The 13872-nt window shown below is 42.9% G+C and overlaps 1 protein-coding gene across 9 annotated transcripts in view; it reads left to right on the plus strand.

The window, feature by feature from the left end:
• The window catches only part of fam135a (family with sequence similarity 135 member A), a 305872-nt gene that overhangs the window by 151020 nt on the left and 140980 nt on the right, over nt 1-13872 (plus strand). For all 9 annotated transcript variants that reach the window (XR_015079491.1, XR_015079490.1, XM_085996568.1 and 6 more), the window contains 2 exons: nt 646-804; nt 1823-1896. Coding sequence is in view for 7 of the 9 variants with exons in the window: in XM_085996568.1 (XP_085852694.1) it covers nt 646-804; nt 1823-1896 (233 nt within the window). In the remaining 2 variants the exon portion in view is untranslated. The remainder of the gene's footprint in view (nt 1-645; nt 805-1822; nt 1897-13872) is intronic.

A 13872-nucleotide genomic window follows, 5' to 3' on the forward strand; every position in this document is an offset into this window, starting at 1 on the left:
TGCAGGCTTTACAAGCGGACAAAAAATAAACTCAATATATCATAGAGAAAATTCGGGAAAAACTTGCATGTTTATTTTATTGGATTAGCTTCATCTTGATGTCAGTAAAATTGTGCTTTAAATCTAAATAAATGCATTTTAGTATGTGAGGGTTCCAGCTGTAATTTCTTAACCTGGTTATGTCCTCATGTCAGCAGAAAATTCTTTTTACTTGTGCTGAGTTTTTGGATAGGTTTGTGACTGCCAACATTCATTTCATTTAATGTCTTATGCAGTCTCATCTTTACAGTCCATGGTCAGATTGCATTGTCAGGTTATGGAGTAGGTAAATTCATCTGTTTCCCCTCCTTCCCCCCCCCCTTTGGTTTTATGTGAATTCATTTAGCTGAGAATTTCAGTGCTGTTGTTTGTTTGGGGGAGGGGTTTGGAGAAAACTAATGTCTTCCAAAAGTCTTCAGCCTTAAACGTTTGTTGCTTTTTTGAGCTATGGAGAAGGGGAGGTGCCTCTCTTCCCTTTAGAGCTGCAGATAAGGGAACCCAATGTGTAGATTGCGTGGCCCATTATCCTGAAAAATTAAGATTACATTTTTTTTGTAAATACCTGTATATGCTGTTGAGGCTTACAGTTTATGTCCTGAATTATAGCTGAAAGTGGAAAATCCTGATGAACTGCCAGAGCTGGTAAACATGGATCTTGCGCAGCTTTGCTCTTTGCTGATGGCTCTTTGGGCACAGTTTATAGAGATTGTGTCACTACAAGGAGAAATCTCAGCTTTATTAGCAAAGGAACATCATGCACTTCGAGTAAGTACTATATCTGTCATTTACATGTGAAAACCTTTAATTGCAAGTTAGACAAATGGCATTTACATAGAATTATATAAAACTGTAACATGGAAATGCGTCGTTTGGTCTAAGCAGTCAGTGTAGTCCACACAAATATAAGTCCCAATCTCATCTGCCCTGTTCCTATATTCCTTATTTCCCTTTCATCAACCACTGTTTAACTTATTCTTAAGTGTTGACATGGTCTCTACCTCAGTTACCAATCCTGGTATTCTACACTCAACCCTCTGTAAAATGTTTTTCCGGCTCCCTGTCCTAAATATCTCTCTTTTAGTCTTATATCTATGACCCTGTTTATTGTTAGAAGCTGATGACTTCTAATACCTTAACATAATTTGCAAACTCTATTGATTTATACTGTGTTCCTCTACTACTGCAATTATTTCCCTCTTTTGCTGCAGTTAAGTGCGGGGCTGATGCATTCATATATTCACCATTACCCAGGTTTCTGTCCTGATAGTATACTGAACCACCATTCCGTTTAATCCCTACCCCTCTTTTCAATTCCTTGCTACCATACTAGCTATTTTACATTGGTCCATATTGAACTGCAACCTACACTTATTTAGGTTTGTTACCTGAAGATCTATATCCTTCTGAATCTTTTTCCATTGTTCCTTGTTATTTACTCTTTGCTATCATCTGCATATTTGAGTATTTTGCTCCGAATAACTTTGTCTAGGTTACAGTGTATTAAAACCAACCTCAAGTACCCTACTGGGAATGTGTTTCTCGTCTGAAAAGTTCCTAATTGATGGCTACTGTTCTTTTGATGCAAGTATCTCTCCAGTGCCATACTTGGTCTCCTAATCTGTGACTCCTTACCATATATTAATCTGTGATGTGGATGTCAAAAGCATTTTGTTAAATATGTATCGTGCAAAATTTAATCTTGGGTTTTTGGCATCTACTTTACAAAATTTACTGATACATTTTGGCTGTATTTCTTCCCTCCCTCCCCCGCCCAATTGGATAGGTAAGAAGATTTTCAGAAGCTTTTTTCTGCATTGAACACCCAAGACAAGCAGCTCTAGCATATCAGGAATTGCAGTAAGTAATGTATATGAGCTATATAAGGCAAAATCACAATAGCCAGGTTCTACATTTTTATTTTTGCTGAAAAATAACCACCTTTCCATTTTATGGGAGAAAAATTTCTTGATACATTTTTCATGATATGTAGTCCTAGTCATTATATGGTTATATAATGTTCTAATGACAACTAGCAGCCCTCCAAGATTAAATACAGTTTAATTTTAGAAATTTAAATGTAATCTTAATGCAAGATTTTGTAAGCATAATCTGTCACTTGAGAAAATAATTAGTACTTCTGATTTCCAAAGATGCATCCTCATAGTTTTTTTTTAAATCCCATCGGTCACAACATAATTCTGAAGCTGTTTTGATCAGCCAAAAGTCTTGGGTTACCCTATTTAATCCATAATGAATATTTGGCATGCTGAGATCTGCAGAATTCTATTACAATATTTATATATTAGAAGTATATAACTTCAGTTTTACTGTAGTTAATTTTCAGTCTAATTCACTGTAAAGATCCTAGATTCCTAGATCCTGCAGAGGGCACCAGTGCTTCCCTCTCCTTCATCATTCTAATATATTTGTGTGTGCACTTTAAGACTTGAAATCTATGGAACTTAAAAGTACTGATTTTCACTGAATTCCTGTGATATAAGCCATCGCAGAGATTAGTCATGTCTCTTGTTCTGACTGGGGATCTGAATTACTTGGATTGACTAAGATAAACATACAGCATTGCATCATAAAGGCCAAAGAAAAGCTGGTTTCTTTCAGCAGTTTTGCTGATTATCAAGCTGTGTAAGAAAAGTATTCACACATGGGTACTTTTAGTCCCTATGGATTGATTCTATCTTAATTACCTTCTACATATTGTACACTGTCGGTCTTGCTGCTTAAATAAACCTATTAGTTTTAGCCTGTGCATAATCGCTTGACCACATGCCTTTCAAAGGGGACCAAAGAACATGGGCATTCCACATGATCTCTAGTGGTTGATAGTTAGGATGTCATTGTAAATCTTACTTGCAATAACTATAAGGGTCCAGGTCTCAACTTAAGAGATTTGATTTATTTATGGTAACTGCCATTATGCTGTGAGCACTAGACAAAGGAGTTGGGAGAAACCCTGAACTGTAAGATGGAGTGCACATATTAAATTTAAACCATTGGACCATGAGATAAATAGGGAGTGAAGTGTTTAATAGCCCTGGATTACATAGGATATACGGCACAAAAACAGGACATTCAGCCCAACGAGTCCATGCCGGCATTTATGCTCCACTCGAGCCTCCTCATGTCTTTCCTCACCTAAATCTATTAGCATAACCCTCTATTCCTTTCTCCCTCATATGCTTGTCAAGCCTCCCCTTAAGTGCATCTATACTTTTTGCTTCAACCACTCCCTGTGGTAGTGAGTTCCACATTCTCACCACTCTTTGGGTAAAGAAGTTTCTTCTGAATTCCCTGTTGTATTTCTTGGTGACTATCTTATATTGATGGCCTCCAGTTATGCTCTTCCCCACAAGTGGAAACATTCTCTCTATATCCAATCTTTCAAAACCTTTCATAATTTTAAAGACCTCTATTAGGTCACCCCTCAGCCATTTAGCAAGAGAAAAGAGACCCAGCCTGTTCATCCTTTCCTGATATGTATAGCCTCGCATTTCTGGTATCATCCTTGTGAATCTTCTCTGCACCCTCTCCAGTGCCTCTATATCCTTTTTATAATATGGCGACCAGAACTGTATGTAGTACTCTCTGTGTGGTCTAACCAAGGTTCGCTACAGGTATAGCATAACTTCTACTTTTCAATTCTATCCTAGAAATAAACCCTAGTACCTTAATACTTTTTTATGGCCTTGCTATCCTGTGTCGCAACTTTGTGATTTGTGTATTTGTACTCCGAGATCCCTTTGTTCTTCTACCCCACCTAGACTCCAAGCACCCGCCAAGTAATAAGTGACCTCCCTATTCTTCTTGCCAAAATGTAATACCTCACATTTATCCATCTTGAACTTCATTTGCCAATTATATGCCCATTCTGCAAGTTTATTAATGTCCTCCTGTAATTTGTTGCAGTCCTCCTCAGTATTGACTACCCCCCGCCAATTTGGTGTCATCCGCAAATTTAGAAATTGTGTTTCTGATTCCAAAAGTTTAAATCGTTAATGTAAATTGTGAACAGTGGTCCCAACACTGATACTTGTGGAACACCACTACCCACCTTCTGCCACAGTGTATAGCTACTTTTTACCCCTACTCTCTGCTTTCTGTCTTGACACCAGCTAGCTATCCATTCCACTACTTGTCCCCTGACTCCATGTTCTCTGACTTTGTTCATCAGTCTATTATGGGGTACCTTATCGAAGGCCTTTTGAAAATCTAGATAAATTACATCTATAGTAAACACTTTCGTATCCGGCACCTACGGGACCGGGATGGTGCCGGTTGATTAAAAATTCTGGATAACGGAGAAGTATACCTACCAAGGTACAAGAGCCCCGTTATACAGCCACAGGTGCAGGAAGCCCTGTTACACGGCCACAGGTGCTGGAGCCCCTGTTACACGGCCACAAGTGCTGCAGCTCCGGTTACACGGCCGCAAATGCTGGAGCCCTGTTACACAGCCACAGGTACTGGAGCCCCGGTTACACGGCCACAGATCCAGGAGTCCCGGTTACACGGCCACAAGTGCTGGAGCCCCGGTTACACGGCCACAGGTGCTGGAGCCCCGGTTACACGGCCGCAGGTGCTGGAGCCCCGGTTACACGGCCGCAGGTGCTGGAGCCCCGGTTACACGGCCGCAGGTGCTGGAGCCCCGGTTACACGGCCGCAGGTGCTGGAGCCCCGGTTACACGGCCGCAGGTGCTGGAGCCCCGGTTACACGGCCGCAGGTGCTGGAGCCCCGGTTACACGGCCGCAGGTGCTGGAGCCCCGGTTACACCGCCACAAATATGCAGTAAAACTTACCTTTGGGTTCCTGAACCTACTCCTGAATTTTGCCAGTTATTAGAGAATTCTGGATAATTAGGTACCGTTTAAATGAGAGTTTACTGTACTACATTGTCATTGTCTACACTCTGTTACCTCTTCATAAAATTCAATGAGGTTGGTCAAGCAAGACACCCACAGTTGAAATCCATGCTGACTATTCATTATTATGTTTTTGGTTTCTAGATGTTCTTCTATTTTCTCCTTTAGTAGGGATTCCATTATTTTTCCTGCCACCAATGTTGAGCTGACTGGTCTATAATTCCCTGGACATGTTCTATCCCCCTTCTTAAATATAGGTATTACGTTAGCTATCTGCCAGTCCTCTGGCACTACACCTTTTTCCAATGAATTATTAATATGTGTAGTAATGCCTCTGCTATCTCTTTCCTAGATTCTTTTAAAATGCATGGATGCAATCCATCCGGACCAGGGGTTTTATCCTCTGAGTTTGATTAGTTTATTTAATATATCCCCTCTTTTTATTTTAGATGCAAGTGCATTTCTCATTAGATCTCATTTCTAATCTCATCATCTAATGTCATGTCCACCTGTTCTATCTCCCTGGTAAATACTGAAGCAAAATAATTATTTAATATTTCTGCCATTTCTTTATTGTTACATAAGAAATAAGAGCCCTCGAGCCTGCTCCGCCATTCAAGAAGATCATGGCTGATCATCGACTTCAACTTCACTTTCCTGCCCGATCTCCATATCCCTTGATTCCCCTAGAGTCCAAAATCTGTCTATCTCAGCTTTGAATATACTCAAAGACTCAGCATTCACAGCCCTCTTGGGCAGAGAATTCCAAAGATTCACAGCCCTCTGAGTGAAGAAATTCCTCCTCATCTCAGTCTTAAATGGCCTACCCCTTATCCTGAGACTATGCCGCCTAGTTCTAGACACTCCAGCCAGGGGAAACAACCTCTCAGCATCTACCCTGTCAATCCCTTTCAGAATCTTGTATGTTTCAATGAGATCACCTCTCATTCTTCAAAACTCCAGATAGATTCTACACAATCTCCCATCATAGGACAGCCCTCTCATCCTAGGAATCAATCTAGTGAACCTTCGTTGCACCGTCTCCAAGGCAAGTATATCCTTCCTTAGATAAGGAGACCAAAACTGTGCACAGTACTCCAGGTGTGGTCTCACCAAGGCGATGGCATTATCCTGTCTATCCCTTAATGGCCCTATTCCCATCCCAACCGTTTTTATTGATGTGCCTGTAAAATATTTTACTGTTTTGTTTTATGTTCCTTGATAATTTAATTTCATAGTTCCTCTTTGCCTTCCTAATTATTTTTTTGACTTCTCTACTAATCTCTTCGTATGCTTCCCTCATCATGTACTCCCCTGCTGTCTATGTACTTAATGTATGCCTCTTTCCATACCCTCAATTGTTCCCTTATGGTTTTGTTCATCCATGGAGTCTCATTAGTGTTTAGTTTGTTCTTTCCTTTTAGTGGAATATATTGTTCCTGCACTCTGTTGAGCACCGTTTTAAATGTTTCCCATTGCTGTTCTACATCGTTGTTTGCCAATAATGTTGCCCATTTTATTTTCCCAAGTTCTATTCTCAGCCCCTCAAAATCAGCTTTTCTCCAATCTATTAACCTGGTTTTCGTCATACTTATGTCCTTCTCAATTATCATCTTATAATGTATTATATTATGGTCACTACTGCCTAGATGTTCCCCATCTTTTACTTCAATTATCTGCTCTGGTTCATTCCCCATTACTAGATCCAATAGTGAATCATCCCTTGTTGGGCTTTTTACATATTGGGTTAGAAAGGAGTCCTGTACACATTGTCGGTACACCATTCCCTTTTCCCCTTTACCTACCTCTTCTGTCCAATTAATATTGGGGTAGTTGAAATCCCCCATGATGATGATTCTGTTTTTTACTCATTTCCCTAATTTGTCTGCATATTTCTTCCTCCACCTTCCTTCCACTATTAGATGGTCTGTAGACTACACCTATTAGTATGATTGATCCTTTATTATCTGTTATCTCTATCCATATGGATTCTGTTTTTGTCTTGCTGATAGCTGTGTCACTTTTTTCTACTGCCATTATGTTGTCCCTAATAAGTACAGCTACTCCCCCCCCCCCCCCTCTATCTTTTCTAAATATGTTATACCCTGTAATGTTTAATTCCCAGTCCTGATTTTTTTGTAACCATGTCTCAGTAATCCCTACTATGTCTGGTTCCTCGGAACGCATGATTGCCTCCAGCTCCCCTGTTTTATTATGGACACTGTGTGCATTGCTGTACAGACAGTTTAACTCATTTTTAATAGGATTTCCTCTCACTTTATGTTTAATCATCTTTTTAGACTCCTGTTCTATAAGTCTATTAATTCCCTTGCCATCAATGTCCTCCCTTACTTTATTTTTTCCTATGCTCTCTCTTCGTGTTTTGTTTATAATTTGGCTGGTTACATTTCTTGTAGATCCTTCCCCCCATCTTACTAGTTTATAGCCTTTGCCACCTCCCTATTTATCTTTTCTGCTAGGACATAGGTCCCACCCTGGTTCAGGTGGAGCCCGTCCCAGAACTGGTGCCAGTGTCCCATGAAAAAGAATGCAGCAAACTTCGATGGCAGCTGTCTGAGAGGTTTCCATTCAGAAGGCTATATTTGAAGGATTATTTTTTTTTTACAATTAACAGCTGGATTAATGATCCAGAGACGTGAGTTCAAATTGCACCACAGCAGCTGGGGAAGTTAAATTCAGTTAATTAAATAAATCTGGAATAATTACTAGTATCAGTAATGGTAGCCATCAGATTGTCGTAAAAACCCATCTGGTTCACTAATGTCCTTTAGGGAAGGAAATCTGCCGTCCTTACCTGGTCTGGCCTATATGTGATTGACTCTTAACTGCCCTCTGAAATGGCCTAGCAAGCCACTCAGTTGTAACAAACCGGTACGAAACACAATAATAACCAGACAGACCACCCAGCATCGAACTCGGCACCGGCTACGGACACAGCAACAGCACACCGAGCCCAGTCGACCCTGAAAAGTCCTCCTCACCAACATCTAGAGACTTGTGCCAAAATTGAGAGAGCAGTCAAGTAACAGCTCATGGAATCATACCTTTCAGCCAATGTCCCAAACCTCTCCATCACCATCCCTGGGTATGTCCTGTCCCACCGGCAGGACAGACCCACCAGGGGTGGTGGCACAGTGATATACAGTCAGGAAGGAGTGGCCCTGGGAGTCCTCAACATTGACTCCGGATCCCATGAAGCCTCAAGTCAAGCATGGGCAAAGAAACCTCCTGCTGATTACCACCTACCGCCCTCCCTCAGCTGATGAATCAGTACTCCTCCATGTTGAACACCACTTGGAAGAAGCACCGAGAATAGCAAGGGTGGGGGGACATCAATGTTCATCACCAGAAGTGGCTTGGTAGCACCACCACTACTGACTGAGCTGGCCGAGTCCTGAAGGACATAACTGCCAGTCTGGACCTGCGACAGGTGGTGCGAGAACCAACACAAGGGGAAAACCTACTTGACCTCATCCTCACCAATCGCAGATGCATCTGTCCATGACTGTATTGGTAGCAGTGACCACTGCACAGTCATTGTGGAGACGAAAACCCGCCTTCACACTGCGGACACCCTCCATTGTGTTGTGTGGCACTACCACCGTGCTAAATGGGATAGTTTCAGAACAGATCTAGCAGCTCAAACAGGGCATCCATGAGGCACTGTGGACCATCAGCAGCAGAATTGTATTCCACCACAATCTGTAACCTCATGGCCTGGCATATGCCTCACGCTACCATTACCATCAAGCCAGGGGACCAACCCTGGTTCAATAAGGATTGCAGAAGAGCATGCCAGGAGCAGCACCAGGCGTACCTAAAAATGAGGTGCCAACCTGGGGAAGCTGCAACACAGGACTACATGACGTAAGAAAACTACTAGGCACTTGGTCTGAGTATTAAACAAGGCTTTAATCAGCTGTTTTTCAACATGGAGTTCTAGTTGTGTCCTTCACTAGTTCCTGTTAAAGAATGTCCTGAGCAAACTGGGCCCATGCTTGAGTATTTATACTCTCCCTGGACAGCGCCACCAGCAGGCTGCCCAGTATTGTTCATAAGTAATTTCCACATGAATGACAGGATTCATATCATTACATGCATACTAAAAAGTGGAAGCAGCATGCTATAGACAGGACTAATCCCACAATCAACGGATCAGATCAAAGCTCTGCAGTCCTGCCACATCCAGTCGTGAATGGTGGTGGACCATTAAACAACTAATGGGAGTAGGAGCCTCCATCAATATCCCCATCCTCAATGATACTGGAGCCCAGCATGTCAGTGCAAAAGACAAGGCTGAAGCGTTTGCAACCATCTTCAGCCAGAAGTGCCGAGTGGATGATCCATATCGGCCTACTCCTGAGGTCGCCACCATCATAGAAGCCAGTCTTCAGCCAATTCAATTCACTCCACGTGATATCAAGAAACGGCTAGGCGCACTGGGATAAAGCCAAGGCTGTGGGCCCTGACAACATTCCGGCTATTGTGCTGAAGACTTATGCTCCAGAACTAGCCGTGCCTCTAGCCAAGCTGTTCCAATACAGCTACAACATTGGCATCTATCCGACAATGTGGAAAATTGCCCAGGTTTGTCTAGTCCACAAAAAGCAGGACAAATCCAACCCAGTCAATTACCGCCCCATCAGTCTACTCTCAAGCATCAGCAAAGTGATGGAAGGTATCATCGGCAGTGCTATCAAGTGGCACTTAACAATAACCTGCTCACTGATGCCCAGTTTGGGTTCTGCCAAGACCACTCGCTCCTGACCTCATTTCAGCCTTGGTCCAAACATGGACAAAGGACCTGAATTCCAGAGGTGAGGTGAGAGTGACTGCCCTTGACATCAAGGCAGCATTTGACCGAGTGTGGCATCAAGGAGCCCTAGTAAAACTGAAGTCAATGGGAATGGGGGGAAAACGCTCCACTGGCTGGAGTCATACCTAGCACAAAGGAAGAAGGTTGTGGTGATTGAAGGTCAATCATCACAGCCCCAGGACATCGCTGCAGGAGTTCCTCAGGGCAGTGTCCTAGGCCCAAGCATCTTCAGCTGCTTCATCAATGACCTTCCCTCCAAAATAAGGCCAGAAATGGGGATGTTCGCTGAGGACTGCACAGTGTTACATAGAAACATAGAAGATAGGAGCAGGAGTAGGCCATTCGGCCCCTCAAGCCTGTTCCGCCATTTAATGAGATCATGGCTGATCATCCAAATTCAGTACCCTGTCCCTGCTTTCTCTCCATATCCCTTGATCCCTTTAGCCTTAAGAAATATATCTAATTCCTTCTTGAATATATTTAATGAATTGGCCTCAACTGCCTTGTGTGGTAGAGAATTCCACAGGATCACCACTCTCTGGGTGAAGAAATTCCTCCTCATCTCAGTCCTAAATGGCTTATCCTTATCCTTAGACTGTGACCCCTGGTTCTGGACTCCCCCCGCCATCGGGCACATCCTTCCTGCATCTAGCCCTGTTAGAATTTTATAAGTTTCAATGAGATCCCCTCTCATTCTTCTAAACTCTAGCGAATATAAGCCTAATTGACCCAATCTCTTCTCATACATTATTCCTGCTATCCCAGGTATCAGTCTGGTGAATCTTTGCTGCACTCTCTCCATGGCAAGAACATCCTTCCTCAGATAAGGTGACCAAAACTGCACACAATACTCAAGGTGTAGTCTCACCAAGGCCTTGTACAACTGCAGCAAGACATCCTTGCTCCTGTACTCAAATCCTCTCGCTATGAAGGCCAATATACCGTTTGCCTTCTTAACCGCCTGCTGCACCTGCATGCTTACCTTCAGCGACTGGTGCACAAAGACACTCGGGTCTTGTTGCACTTCCTCTTTTCCCAATCTATTGCCATTCAGATAATAAACTGTCTTCCTGTTTTTGCCACCAAAGTGGATAACCTCGCATTTATCCACATTGGGCAGATGCATGGCAAATGCAGTATAATCACACAACCTGTCCAAATCATACTGGAGTTTCTCTGCATCCTCCTCACAGCACACATGCCCACCCAGCTTTGTGTCTTCTGCAAACTTGGAGATATTACAACTAGTTCCCTCGTCTAGATCATTTATTTATTTATATTGTGAATAGCTGGGGTCCTAGCACCGATCGCTGCGGTACCCCACTAGTCACTGCCTGCCACTCAGAAAAAGACCCGTTTATTCCAACTCTTTGCTTCCTGTCTGCCAACCAGTTCTCTATCCAAAACAGTACCTTACCCCCAATCCCATGTGCTTTAACTTTGCATGCTAATCTCTTATGCGGGACCTTATCGAAAGCCTTCTGAAAGTCCAAATACACCACATCCACTGGTTCTCCCTTATCTATTCTACCAGTTACATTCTCAAAAAATTCCAGTAGATTAGTCAAGCATGATTTACCTTTTGTAAATCCGTGTTGACTTTGTCCGATCCTGTCACTGTTTTCCAAGTACTCTGCTATTACATCTTTTATAATGGACTCTAGCATTTTCCCCATTACCGATGTCAGGCTTACCGGTCTATAATTCCCCATTTTCTCTCTACCACCTTTTTTAAACAGTGGGGTTACATTAGCTATCCTCTAATCCATGGGAACTGTTCCAGAGTCTATAAAATTTTAGATGATGACCACCAATGCATCTACTATTTCTAGGGCCACTTCCTTAAGTACCCTAGGATGCAGATTATCAGGCCCTGGGGATTTATCGGCCTTCAATGCCGTCAATTTCCCTAACACCATTTTCCCAGCAACACTGATTTCATTCAATTCCTCCCTCTCATTAGACCCTATGTTCCTGACATCTCTGGGAGGTTATTTGTGTCCTCCTTTGTGAAGACAGAACCAAAGTATGTATTTAATTGGTCTGCCATTTCTTTGTTCCCTATTATAAATTCCCCTGATTCTGACTGCAAGGGACCTACGCTTGACTTCACCAATCTTTTTCTCTTCACATATCTATAGAAGCTTTTACAGTCAGTTTTTATGTTCCCTGCAAGTTTACTCTCATAATTATTTTCCTCCTCTTAATTAATCCCTTTGTCCTCCTTTGTTGAATCCTAAACTGCTCCCAATCCCCAGGTTTGCTGCTTTTTCTGGCCAAGTTATATGTCCTCTTGTTGGATCTTATGCTATCCCTAATTTCCCTTGTTAGCCATGGTTGAGTCACCTTTTTTGTTTTATTTTTATGCCAAACAGGGATGAGAAAATTCTGTAGTTCATCCATGCGATCTTTAAATGTTTGCCATTGCCTATCCACCATCAACCCTTTAAGTAACGTTCCCCAATCCATCCTAGCCAACTGGTGCCTCATACCATCGTAGTTTCCTTTATTTAAATTCAGGACCCTCGTCTCTGAGTCAACTTCTTCACTCTCCATCTTAATGAAGAATTTTATCATCATATGATCGCTCCTCCCTAAGGGGCCTCGCACAACAGGATTGCTAATTAATCCTTTCTCATTACATACAACTCCCACTAATGTTTTCTGCCCCATCGTATTTCTCAGCTCTGCCCATACAGATTCCACATCAGAGCTAATATCCTTCCTTACTATTGTGTTAATCTCTTTAACCAGCAATGCTACTCCACCTCCTTTTCCTTTTTTCCTGTCCTTCCTGAATATTGAATACCCCTGGATGTTGAATTTCCAGCCTTGGTCACCCTGGAGCCATGCCTCCGTAATCCCAATTATATCATAACCGTTTACATCTATTTGCGCAGCTAATTCATCCACCTTATTACGAATGCTCCTCGCATTAAGACACAAAGCCTTCAGGCTTGATTTTTTAACACTCTTAGTCCTTTTAGAATTATTTACTGTGGCCCTGTTTGATTTACACCCTTGATTTCTCTGCCTTCCACTTTTGCTTTTCTCCTTCCTGTCTTTTGTTTCTATCCTTGCTTCCCTTTCCTCTGTCTCCCTGCACAGGTTCTCAACCCCCTGCCATTTTAGTTTAAACCCTCCCCGACAGCACCAGCAAACATGCCCCCTAGGACATCGGTTCCGGTCTCGCCCAGGTGCAAACCGTCCAGTTTGTACTGGTCCCACCTCCCCAGAACCGGTTCCAATGTCCCAGGAATTTTAATCCCTCCCCTTTGCACCATTCCTCTAGCCACGTATTCATCTGAAATATCCTTCTATTGCTACTCTGACTAGCATGTGACACTGGTAGCAATCCTGAGATTATTACCTTTGAGGTCCTATTTTTTAATTTATCTCCTAACTCCCTATATTCAGCTTTTAGGACCTCATCCCATTTTTTACCTGTATCGTTGATACCTATATGCACCACGACATAAGGGGTAAGCCATTTAGGACAGTGATGAGGAATTTCTTCACCCAGAGAGTGGTGAACCTGTGGAATTCTCTACCAAGAAGGCAGTGGAGGCCAATTCATTAAATATATTCAAGAAGGAGTTGCATATATTTCTTAAGGCTAAAGGGATCAAGGGATATGGGGAGAAGGCAGGGACAGGGTACTGAATTTGGATGATCAGCCATGATCTCATTGAATGGCGGAGCAGGCTCGAGGGGCCAAATGGCCTACTCCTGCTCCTATCTTCTATGTTTCTATGTTACGACAACTGGCTGTTCACCCTCCCCCTCCAGAATGCCCTGCAGCTGCCCCGAGACACCATTGACCCTTGCACCAGGGAGGCAATATACCATCCTGGAGTCTCGTTTGCGGCCGCAGAGATACGCCTATCTATTCCCCTTAAAATAGAATCCCCTATCACTTTTGATCTCCCGTCCTGTGCAGCAGGGCCACCCATGGTGCCAGGAAGTTGGCTGCTGCTGCCTTCCCCCGATAAGCCATCTCCCTCAACAATATCCAAAGTGGTATATTTGTTTGAAAGGGGGATGGCCACAGGTGACCCCTACACTACCTACCTGCGCCTACTACTCTGCCTGTTGGTCACTGATGCGCTATCAATTCT

The sequence above is a fragment of the Somniosus microcephalus genome, chromosome 9 (assembly GCF_052327205.1).
Source record: "Somniosus microcephalus isolate GS21.2 chromosome 9, FLI_Smic_1.0, whole genome shotgun sequence".
In the NCBI taxonomy this organism is placed as follows: Eukaryota; Metazoa; Chordata; class Chondrichthyes; order Squaliformes; family Somniosidae; genus Somniosus; species Somniosus microcephalus.